This window comes from Hemitrygon akajei, chromosome 3 (genome assembly GCF_048418815.1).
Source record: "Hemitrygon akajei chromosome 3, sHemAka1.3, whole genome shotgun sequence".
NCBI classification, from domain to species: Eukaryota; Metazoa; Chordata; class Chondrichthyes; order Myliobatiformes; family Dasyatidae; genus Hemitrygon; species Hemitrygon akajei.
Window position 1 is genome coordinate 113,659,174 of NC_133126.1, and position 12,218 is coordinate 113,671,391.

The 12,218-nt window shown below is 48.0% G+C and overlaps 1 protein-coding gene across 2 annotated transcripts in view; it reads right to left on the bottom strand.

The window, feature by feature from the left end:
- LOC140725312 (LIM and senescent cell antigen-like-containing domain protein 1) overlaps positions 1-12,218 on the bottom strand; it is a 198,490-nt gene that overhangs the window by 171,779 nt on the left and 14,493 nt on the right. For both annotated transcript variants that reach the window (XM_073040624.1, XM_073040625.1), the window contains exons 2-3: positions 1,328-1,487; positions 135-201 (exon numbers count right to left, since the gene is read on the bottom strand). In XM_073040624.1, the coding sequence (XP_072896725.1) occupies positions 135-201; positions 1,328-1,487 (227 nt within the window). The remainder of the gene's footprint in view (positions 1-134; positions 202-1,327; positions 1,488-12,218) is intronic.

Here is a 12,218-nt window from a genome sequence, read left to right on the forward strand (position 1 = left end):
CACAGATACACACTCTCACTCTCACACACATGCACAGACACACACTCACACTCACGCTCACACACTCACACACTCACTCACACTCTCTCTCACACACTCACACACACATCTGGAACATCGGAATGAGTACTCACCACATTGTCCACAGCAAGGTGCAAAAAGCATCTGGAAGTCGTGTTCACAGTACTTCCTGCCTTCAAACTGGAAGAAAGGAGAGAAAAATCATCAGCAGCTGACAGACGTTCAGATTGTCTCTCACTGCCACAGCCCTCGGCCCACACAGCTCAAACATATACTGAGTGTATACAGTTTGACAGCGAGCGGTGGGTGGGGGGGCTTGTTGTCCCTGGGATTGTGCTACCTGTGAGAATTGTTTCTATTACAGGAGGGGGCATGTGCAATTTATCCTCCAGTGATTAGTGTGTGAGGGTTGACAAAGTGGGCTCACTATCAGGAGGGACAGTGATGGCACGCTCTTCGTTCAGTGGCGTAACAGGTGGAGCCACTGCCTCACAACGTCCGGGTGCTGGGTTTGATCCTGACCTCTGGCGTTGTCTGTGTGGAGTTTGCACATTCTCCTTGTGACTGTGTGGGCTCTGGCTTGCTCTTTCATCTCAGTAGCTTAATGGCCGACTGTTATCTGTCTGAGTGATGGAGCTCCAAGCTCACGGAGGAGAGGTGAGCGGTGTTGTTGCACATCTAGAGGGACTTCCCTCGGAGAAGTGTAAAGATTAGCCAACAGGGGGCAGAGCTGGGCTCTGTTGGTATCTGATGCGTTAAGCCCTCCACTCGTGTTAATGGTTCAGATAACCTCACTCCGTTTGTACAGCCCGGCCTCTGGGTAATGTGGACGTCCCATAACCCTGCTGTTAGCAACAATACCCTGGCAAGGAAGTGTCTAACCATCCGGTTCATCTATTTTATTAGATGACTTGTCTCCATGGTAACCCTGGACTCGCCCTTTGTCCTAGCCATCCCTACCCCACTCTCTTTACAACTTAAAACCACCTATATTATCTCCTTCCCAGTTCTGGCAAAAGGTCCTAGACCAGAAATATTAATACTATTTCTCCCTCCGTGGATGCTGCCCGGCAGGCTGAGTGTTTCCAGCATTTTCTGGTTTTCAAGAGTTTACAGTTTTAAGCGTTGGTGGGGTTGTAGGGTTCAGAAAGCTAATGAACAGGCCCTTCGCCCCATCGTCCACCAGCAAGTACTCCATACTGAACTCATTTACCCACACTTGGCCCTTGGCTGTCTATGCTTTGGCGATCTAACAGCTCGTCTAGATACTTTTTGCACTGTCAGCCGCCGAAGGAAAAGCCCTTACCTCATAAAAGACTCCTCCTGGAAACTGCTGGAAGCACTGAGCACAGACAAAGCACTTCTCGTGGTAGAGCTCCCCGTTGCTATTGACGATTCGCTCCATGGGGTCGAAGTGTGAGCGGCAGTGCCCGCAGGTGGCACTAGCCAAGGCGTCCGACATGTTGCTGCAGAGGAGGTGGGGATGGGGTGGAGGGGGTTATGGGAGACCACAGGTTAGTGGATCACAGACAGAGGCATCGGCGTCCATTGAGGGTTTGTGACAACAGGAAGCAGGGCAGTGAGGTAGGGTTCAGTTCAACAAGTTAGCAGCTCCCTCTCCCTCTCCTTCAGCCCCACTCTTTCTCCCTGTCCCTCTCTCTGTCTCCCTCTTCTCTTTTCTCCCCCACCTGTGTCCATGAGCTGAACCTGCTTAGTGATGAGGACAAGATGCAGGGCAGGACAGTGCTCAGTTGGATGTCCCAACAGCCAAGGTGGTGAACTGATCACTGGTGCAAACACTGCGCCGTCGTTTGACAAAGAATATTCCCCACACTCCCCGCCGTCCCCGAGCCTCATCCCGCTCTCCAATTCCCCCCTCCCACCCTGCACATTCCACCCCGCGACAGGGATCTGTGGGTTCCCTCAGCCCGCCGCAGGGTGTGTGCCTGTGTACCCAGGAGACGGGGTGCTCCCAGCAAAAATAGTCCACTAACCCATGAGACCCTCACCCTGACCATTTACAACCTCACCTCTGCACCCTGACCCCTTCCCTCCAATTTCCCTCATACCTTGAGCCTTTCACTTTGGTCTCCATTCCCCAACTCCTCACACCCTGACCCCTCACCCTGTTAGCCACCTCCTGAGCCTACACTCTGACCCCACAAACCTTGACCCTTGTACCCTGACCTCCACTCCCTGAACCTCACCCTCTGACTCTGCATCTTGCCCTCCCACACCCTGGCCACTCCACCCTGCAGCTCTATCCCTCAGCCTTCTCACCATGCCCTGGTCTACCCTTGGAGCTCCATTCCTTAATCAGCCCATGGAATTCCATCCATTCGCCTCCCCGTGGAATCACCCCGTGGAATTCCATCCATTCGCCTCCCCGTGGAATCACCCCGTGGAATTCCATCCATTCGCCTCCCCGTGGAATCACCCCGTGGAATTCCATCCATTCGCCTCCCCGTGGAATCACCCCGTGGAATTCCATCCATTCGCCTCCCCGTGGAATTCCATCCATTCGCCTCCCCGTGGAATCACCCCGTGGAATTCCATCCATTCGCCTCCCCGTGGAATCACCCCGTGGAATTCCATCCTTTGGTCTCCCTGTGAGAAGGTTCAGTGGCAGAGCTGACCACAGCACTTTTCTATGCCAAGTATTTGATTTACTAGTAATCAAGAAGCTGGGAGCTGTGGGAAGATAAAATGTATCTCAAAGTGTAAGAAATGTGGGAAGACTGGATTGCAGGAAGCTCACAAGCAGCAGCTCCCGCTCAACGACATTCTGATGGACTCTGACAAATCCAGATCATAATATACACCCAGAGTGTCTCAAGAAGTCATTCCCAGAATCATTCCCAACCCTCCCAGTGTCACTTCTAAAGTCTCTCCCAACAACTTCCTCAGCATCACTCCCAGAGATGTCCTCAAATTCTTTTCAAATCACTCCCAGAGTCTCTGAGTTACTCCTACAGTCACTCCAGCATCACAGAGACACTCCCAGATTCCCTTTGGGTTATTCCCAGAGTCTCTCCGAGTGTCCCTTACGATTTCACCAGTGGAAAGTGCATCCAGTTGCAGCTTCTCACAATCCACGTTACGGTGTTGGATCAGGAACTGGATGAACTCTGGATTAAGAGAGGTAGTTACACCCAATGTGCAGGGCACAGGACACTGTGTGACAGTCGGGAAGGGGAAAGGGGTTAAGGAGCCAGTGCAGAATACCCCTGTGACTGTCCCCCTCAACCACAGGTTCACCATTTTAGAGAGGAAAGTCAAAACAGTCAGGTCTCTGCCACTGAGTGCGGCTCTGTGGTTCATAAAGGAAGGGGGAAGAATAGGTGATGGGGGATTCATTAGTTAGGGGAACAGAAAGGAGATTGTATGGATGAGAATGAGATTTCCAGATGCTGCAATTCTTTGAGGAAATAACAGGCAAGACAGATAAAGGAGAGTCAGTGGATGTTGTTTACTTGGATTTTCAGAAGGCCTTTGACAAGGTACCACAAATGAGGCTTAACAAGATATGAGCTCATGGTAATACAGGAAAGATACTAGCCTGGATACAAGATTGGCTGACCAGCAGGAGGCAAAGAGTGGGAATAAAGGGAGCCTTTTCTAGGTTGGCTGCCGGTTGCTAGTGGTGGTCCGCTGGGATCGATGTTGGGACCACTTCTTTTCACACTGTCTGTGAATGATTTGGAAGTATGAAGGTAGGTGGGGCAACAGGTAGAATTGAAGGAGCAGAGAGTCTGCAGAAGGACTTAGACCTGTTGGGAGAATGGTAAAGCAATGGTAAATGGAATACAGTGTATGGAATTGTATGGTTGTGCACTTTGGTAGAAGGAAAAAAGGCATAGACTATTTTCTAAATGGGGAGAAAATTCAAAAAATCAGAAGTGCAAAGGGACTTCGGAGACCTAGTGCATGATTCCCTAAGTATTAACTTGCAGGTTGAGTTGGTGGTGAGGAAGGCAAATGCAATGTTAGCATTCATTTTTGGAGGAGTAGAATATGAAAGCAAGGATGTAATGCTGAGGCTTTGTAATGCACTCGTGAAGCCTCACTTGGAGTACTGTGAGCAGTCCTTATCTAAAAAAAGGATGTGCTGACATTGAAGAGGGTCCAGAGGAGGTTCAAGGAATGATCCCTGGAATGAAAAGATTCACTCCTCCTTTTCTCTACAGAGAAAAGCTCCATCTTGCTCATTCCATCCAATCAGCACTGATGAAGTAGCAATTACAGACTGGTTTTCAGAGGTTTGTTTGATTACAAGAAGCATTGGATTTCTACTAGGTTGTCAAAATTCATGAAAGAAGAGATGTTTTTAAGGTACTCAACATGGAAGTTGCACATGTAGAAGGAAGTCAAGGCAACAAGTGACCATCCACGTGAATTTCACTGTTGTATCTCAGCCTGTGGACCAGACCCAAGAGAAACATCTTGAGTAGTGTATATTTCAATGCAAGAAGTATTGGAGGAAAGGCAGATGAGCTCAGGGCATGGATCAACACGTGGAATTAGGACGTTGTAGCCATTAGTGAGACTTGGTTGCAGGACTGGCAGCTCAGTATTCTGGGTTCCATTGTTTTAGACATGAAAGAGCAGAAGGGATGGCATTACTACTCAGGGAAAATGTCACAGCAGTGCTCAGTCAGGATAGACTGGAGAACTCATCTAGTGAGGCTTTATGTGTGGAGCTGAGGAATAAGAAAGGTATGATCACATTAATGGGGCTATATTACAGACCACCCAACAGTGAGCAGGATTTAGAGGAACACATTTGTAGACAGATCGCTGTTGCAAGAAACATAAGGTTGCAAATGTAGGTTATTGTAACTTTCCACATGTTGACTGGGAACCCCATACTGTAACAGGACTAAATGGGATAGAGTTATTCAAATGTGTTCAGGAAAGTTTCCTTGATCCATCCCAATGACGGAGTGTATAATACTTGATCTCTGTTAGGGAATGACACAGGGCAGGTGACAGGAGGGAAACACTTTGCATCTTGTTGTAATAATGTCATTAGTCTCAAAGCGATTATGGAAAAGAATAGGGCTGGTCCTCGGTTGAGATTCTAAATTGGAGACATGCCAATTTTGATGTATCAGAAAGGATCTGGTAAGTGTGGATTGGGGCAGGTTGTTTTCTGGCAAAAGGTGTACTTGTTAAGAGGGAGGCTTCACAAGTGAAATTCTGACAGTACAGAGCTTGTATATGCCTGTCAGAATAAAAGGCAAGGATAACTCTTTTTGGGAACCTTGTTTTTCGAGAGATATTGAAGCCCTGGTTAAGAAAAAAAAGAAGGTGCAAACAGTAGGAACAAATGAGGCACTATGGAGCACAAGAAATGCAAGAGAACACTTAAGGAAGAAGTCAGGAGGGATGAAAGAAGCCCTAGTAGACCAGGTGAAGGACAAGCTTGGTCTTCTGGAAGATCAGAATGGTAATCCATGCATGGAGCCAGAAGAGATGGGGGAGATGTTAAATGGATTTTTGTGTCTGTATTTACTCAGGAGATGGACACAGAGTCTATAGAAGTGAGGCAAAGCAGCCACAAGGTCATGGACCAGTACAGATTACAGAGGAGGCGGTGTTTGCTGTCTTGAGTCCAATTGGGCTGAACAAATCTCCAGACACTGACAAGGTGTTCCTTCGAACCCTGTGTGAGGCAAGTGCAGAAATTGCAGGGGCCTTAGCAGAGGTATTTAAATTATCCTTAGTGACAGGGGAGGTACCAGAGGACTGGAGGGTAGCTAACATTGTTCTGCTGTTAAGAAAGGGTCTAAGAGTAAACCAAGAAATGATGGGCTGGTGAGCCTGACATCATAGCTGGAAGATATTCTAAAACCACAAGACATAGGAGCAGAATTAGGCCATTCAGCCCATCGAGTCTGGCTGATCCCGGATCCCACTCAACCCCACACACCTGCCTTCTCGCCATATCCTTTGATGCCCTGACCAATCAGGAAAATATAAACTTCACTTTAAGTATACCCACGGACTGGGCCTCTACCGCAGTCTGTGGCAGAGCATTCCACAGATTCACTACTCTCTAACTAAAAAAATTCCTCCTTACCTCTGTTCCAAAAGGTTGCCCCTCAATTTTGAGGCTGTGTCCTCTAGTTCTGGATACCCCCACCATAGGAAATATCCTCTCCACATCCACCCTATCTAGTCCTTTCTAGTCCTAAGGGACTGGATATATGATTATTTAGGTAGACAGGAACTGATTAGGGATAGTCAGCATGGATTTGTGCATGGTAGGTCGTGAGTAACCAATCTTGTAGAGATTTTTCAAGGAAGTTACCAGGAAAGTGGATGAAGGCAAGGCAGTGGATGTTATCAAAATGGACTTCAGCAAGGCATTTGACAAAGTCCCGCATGGGAGGCTGGTCAAGAAAGTCAGTCGCTCGGCATTCAGGATGAGGTAGTAAATTGGATTAGAAACTGGCTTTGTGGGAGAAGCCAGAGAATGGTAGTAGAGGCCTGTGAATAATACAGTGCCGCAGGGACCAGTGTTGGATCCATTGATGTTTGTCATCTATATCAATGATCTGGTTGATAATGTGGTTAACTGGTTCAGCAAATTTGCAGATGAGACCAAGATTGTGGTGTAGTGGATGGTGAGGAAGACTATCAGAGCTTGTAGCAGGATCTGGACCAGCTGGAAAAATGGGCTGAAAAATGGCAGTTGGAATTTAATGCAGAACAAAGAGATTTGGGAATACAGGTCCTTAATTCATTGAGAGTGTCATCACAGGTAGATAGGGTCACAAAGAAAGCTTTTGGCACATTGGCCTTTGTAAATCAATGTACTGAGTACAGGAATTGAGATGTTGTGTTGAAGTTGCATAAGACGTTGGTGTGGCCTGATTAGGAGTATTGTGTATAGTTTTGGTCACCTACCTACAGGAAAGATGTAAACAAGGCTGAAAGAGTACAAGGAAAATTTACAAGGAAGCTGCCCAACTGGAGGACCTGAGTTACACAGATTTATTTTTCATAGAACATAGCAGATTGATGGGAGAAAAGGCCAAGTTCGTTCAACCTATTCTCATAAGGCATGGTCCCCAATCCAGGCAACATCCTTGTAAATCTCCTCTGCACCCTTTCTATGGCTTCCACATCCGTCCTGTAGTGAGGTGACCAGAACTGAGCACAGAACTCCATCTGCCACTTCTCAACCCAGTTTTGCATCCTGTCAATGTCCCGCTGTAACCTCTGACAGCCCTCCACACTATCCACAACATCCCCAAGCTTTGTGTCATCAGCAAATTTACTAACCCATCCCTTCACTTCCTCATCCAGATCATTTATAAAAATCACAAAAGAGTAAGGGTCCCAGAACACATCCCTGAGGCACACCACTGGTGACTGACCTCCATGCAGAATATGACCTGTATACAACCACTCTTTGCCTTCTGTGATCAGGCCAGTTCTGGATCCACAAAGCAATGTCCCCTTGGTTCCCAGACCTCCTTACTTTCTCAATAAGCCTTGCATGGGGTACCTTATCAAATGCCTTGCTGAAATCCATATACACTACATCTACTGCTCTTCCTTCATTAATGTGCTTAGTCACATCCTCAAAAATTAAATCAGGTTCATAAGGCACGATCTGCCCTTGACAAAGCCATGCTGACTACTCCTAATCATATTATACCTCTCCAAATGTTCATAAATCCTGCCTCTCAGGATCTTCTCCATCAACTTACCAACCACTGAGGTAAGACTCACTGGTCGATAATTTCCTGGGCTATCTCTTACTCCCTTTCTTGAATAAAGGAACAACATCCACAACCCTCCAATCCTCCAGAACCTCTCCCATCCCCATTGATGATGCAAAGATCATCACCAGAGGCTTAGCAATCTCCTCCCTTGCCTCCCATGGTAGCCTGGGGTATATTTTATCCGGTCCCAGAGACTTATCCAACTTGATGCTTTCCAAGAGCTCCAGCACATCTTCTTTCTTAATATCTCATGCTCAAGCTTTTCAGTCTGGTGCAAGACATCACTACAATCACTAAGATCCTTTTCCATTGTAAATACTGAAGTATTCATTAAGTACCTCTGCTCTTTCCTCCGGTTCCATACACACATTCCCACTGTCACACTTGATAGGTCCGCTTTCACGTCTTATCCTCTTTCTCTTCACATACTTGTAGAATGCCTTGGGGTTTTCCTTAATTCTGCCCACCAAGGCCTTCTCATGGCCCCTTCTGGCTCTCCTAATTTCCTTCTTAAGCTCCTTCCTAGTAGCCTTATAATCTCCTAGATCTCTAACATTACCTAGCACTCTGAACCTTTTGTAAGCTTTTCTTTTCTTCTTGACTGGATTTATTACAGCCTTTGTACACCACAGTTCCTGTACCCTACCATAAATTCCCTGTCTCACTGGAATGTACCTATACAGAACTCCACACAAATATCCCCTGAATATTTGCCACATTTCTTCCGTACTTTTCCCTGAGAACATTCTTCCAATTTAAGCCTCCAATTTCCTGCCTGATAGCCTCATAATTCCCTTTACTCCAATTAAACGCTTTTCTAACTTGTCTGTTCCTATCTCTCTCCAATGCTATTGTAAAGGAGACAGAATTATGATCACTATCTCCAAAATGCTCTCCTACTGAGAGATCTAACACCTGACCAGGTTCATTTCCCAATACCAAATCAAGTACAGCCTTGTAGGTTTATCTACTTAATGTGTCAAGAAACCTTCCTGAACACACCTAACAAACTCCACCCCATCTAAACCCCTTGCTCTAGGGAGATGCCAATCGATATTTGGGAAATTATAATCTCCCACCATGACAACCCTGTTACTATTGCATCTTTCCAGAATCTGTCTCCCTATCTGCTCCTCAATGTCCCTGTTACTATTGTTGGGTAGTCTATAAAAAATACCCAGTAGAGTTATTGACCCTTTCCTGTCCTTAGCTTCCACCCACAGAGACTCAGTAGACAATCCCTCCATGGCTTCCTCCTTTTCTGCAGCTGTGACACTATCTCTGATCAACAGTGCCACGCCCCCACCTCTTTTACCTCCCTCCCTGCGCTTTCTGAAACATCTAAAACCCAGCACTTGAAGTAACCATTCCTGTCCCTGAGCCATCCAAGTCTCTGTAATGGCTCCATCATATCTCCAAGTACTGATCCATACTCTAAGCTCATCCGCTTTGTTCACAACACACCTTGCATTAAAATAGACATCTCAAGCCTTGGGTCTGAGCGCGTCCCTTCTCTATCACCTGCCTATCCTCCCTCTCACACTGTTTACAAGCTTTCTCTATTTGTGAGCCAACCGCCTCTTCCCCAGTCTCTTCAGTTCGGTTCCCACCCCCCAACAATTCTAGTTTAAACTCTCCCCAGTAGCCTTAGCAAACCTCCCCGCCAGGATATTGGTCCCCCGGGATTCAAGTGCAACCCATCCTTTTTGTACAGGTCACACCTGCCCCAGAAGAGGTCCCAATGATCCGGAAATCCGAATCTCCGCCCCCTGCTCCAATCCCTCAGCCACACATTTATCCTCCACCTCACTCTATTCCTATTCTCACTGTCGTGTGGCACAGGCAGTAATCCTGAGATTACTACCTTTGAGGTCCTGCTTCTCAACTTCCTTCCTAACTCCCTGTAGTCTGTTTTCAGGACCTCTTCCCTTTTCCTACCTGTGTTGTTGGTACCAATATGTATCACGACCTCTGGCTGTTCACCTTCCCACTTCAGGATATCTTGGACGCGATCTGAAACATCCCGGACCCTGGCACCTGGCAGGCAAACTACCATCCGAGTTTCTTTCAAGGGGAACATGAAGGGAAACTCTCACTCCGAGGGTGGTGAGAGTGTGGAGCCAATTGCCAGCTGGTGGATACGAGTTTGATTTCAACGTTTAAGTGAAGTTTGGATAGGACAATGAACGGAAGGGGTATGGAAAGACGCTCTGGTCAGGGTGCAAATCAATGGGATTAGGCAATTTAAAAGGCTCGGCACGGACTAGATGGGCCGAAGGGCCTATTTCTGGGCTGTAGTTTTCTGTGTCTCACTCACGACATAACTCCTCCGGAGTCACACCCGGTGTCAGAGTCAGTCTGAATAACTCTGTAAGTCTCTCTCCCCGTACTCAGTCACTCACTACCGGGTCTGAGTACAGAGATGACAGCGATGTGGGAGGCCGAGGCAGACTCCGGTACGTACAGTCACTGTGTCACGGTGAAGTGGGATACCATGTCTCTGTGCTCCCATCCCCCGGTCTGCTGTCGCTCCCTCTGTGATTTACAGACCGGCAATCCCGCCCCACCCAAACCGAGACAACAGGAGTTTGTAGGGAGCCGTCACGCAGTCCTGATTTCCTGTATGCAGAATAACACGGTCACAGCGCAACATTCCCGGGAGACCTCGAGGAAGAACTGGCCGTCGGAATGTGATACATCCCGTGTACACTCAGGACTCGCCCTTCCTTGGGCGGAGGCCTCGGTCCCCACTGTGCCCAGCCGGCGGTGTGCACGGACCACATCAGCTCAAATCCCAGGTCTGCCCTGGATCGCACCGCCTGCAACAGCGTACGGGATAGATAGTCTGTAAACCTTGGTAGGACGGTCGCGGAGACCGAGGTCAGCACGGAGTTGTCCGGTCCCACTTGTGGGACCCCAGCTGGGTTTCTGACAGACACTGGTTAACGCCGCTTGTCCCTGGGTAAAACGGTCGTAACGGGATAGTGAATTCCCCGGACGCACAAGAGAATATGCGGGTGCTGGAATCTGTAGCAGCAACGTGCAGGAAGAATTCAGTGGGCCCAGCAGTGGGAGGAAAGGAGTTGTGGATGTACCGTACGAGTTCAAACCTTATGCAGGGTTTCAACCTGAAACATTGACTTTCCTCTGACACCTTGGTCCCACTGAAATCTTTCAGCAAATTGTTTGTTGCTTGTGGGACTTTAATATGAATTCTGTAACCTCCTGGTTATAACTTGTCCTGGGGACGCTGTAAACCCTGGGGTATACCCTGTAATGTGGATACTGTAACCCCCTGGGAGTACTGTAATAGGAATACTGTAACCTCCATGTATGACAAGGAATGGTGATATCGTAACTTCCTCGGAATAACCTGCATTGCGACTAGACTAAATTGTATTTATGCACCTTTCTGGCTACATCCTGGCTTAGATCCTCTGCACTGGATGAAAGGGATTGCAGAGAGTTATGGACACATTAGGGACACCGACCTCCCTTTCATGGACTTTTGTCAACACTTCTTGCTGTCTCGGTAAAGCAGCCATATAATCAAAGACCCCAAGCATTCTTCCTATCCCCAAACAAGAGAAAATCTGCAGATGCTGGAAATCCGAGCAACACACACAAAATGCTGGAGGAACTCAACAGGCCAGGCAGCCTCTGTGGAATAGAGTATATTCGAAGAGTTTCAGCCTGAAACATCGACTGTACTTTTTTCCATGGATGCTGCCTGACCTGCTGAGTTCCTCCAGCATTTTGTGTGTGGTTCCCCCTATCCCAACAGGCAGAAGATACAAAAGCCTGAAAGCATGTACCACCGGGCTCAAGGACATCTCCAATAGGAACCCACTACCAAGCACATCTTTCCCTCCCTCCCCTCCACTTTCCACCTTCCACAGGGATCGCTCCCTGCATGACTCTCCTGTCCATTCATCCCTCTCCACTGACCTCCCTCCTGGCACTTATCCTTGCAAGCAGAACAAGTGCTACACCTCCTCCCTCAGGGCCCCAAACAGTGCTTCCAGGTGAGGAAACATTTCACCTGTGAGTTTGCTGGGGTCATCTACTGTATATCTGGTGCTCCTGGTGTGGCCTCCTGTATATCAGTGAGACCCGGCGTAGAGTGGGAGACAGCTTCACCAAGCACCTAAGCTCTGTCTGCCAGAAAAAGCGGCATCTCCCGGTGGCCATCCATTTCAATGCTACTTCCCATTCCCATTCCAACTCTGACATGCCAGTCCATGGCCTCCTCTACTGCCCCAATGAGGCCACGCTTAGGGTGGAGGAGTAACACCTGTCTAGGCAGCCTCCAACCTGTGCATGAAGCATGAACATCGATTTCTTAAACATCTGGTATTTGCCTTTCTCCACCCCCTTCACCCTTCCCCATTCCCATTTCCCTCTCTCACCTTATCCCTTTACCTGCCCAGCATCTCCCTCTGGTGCTTCTCCTCCTTCCCT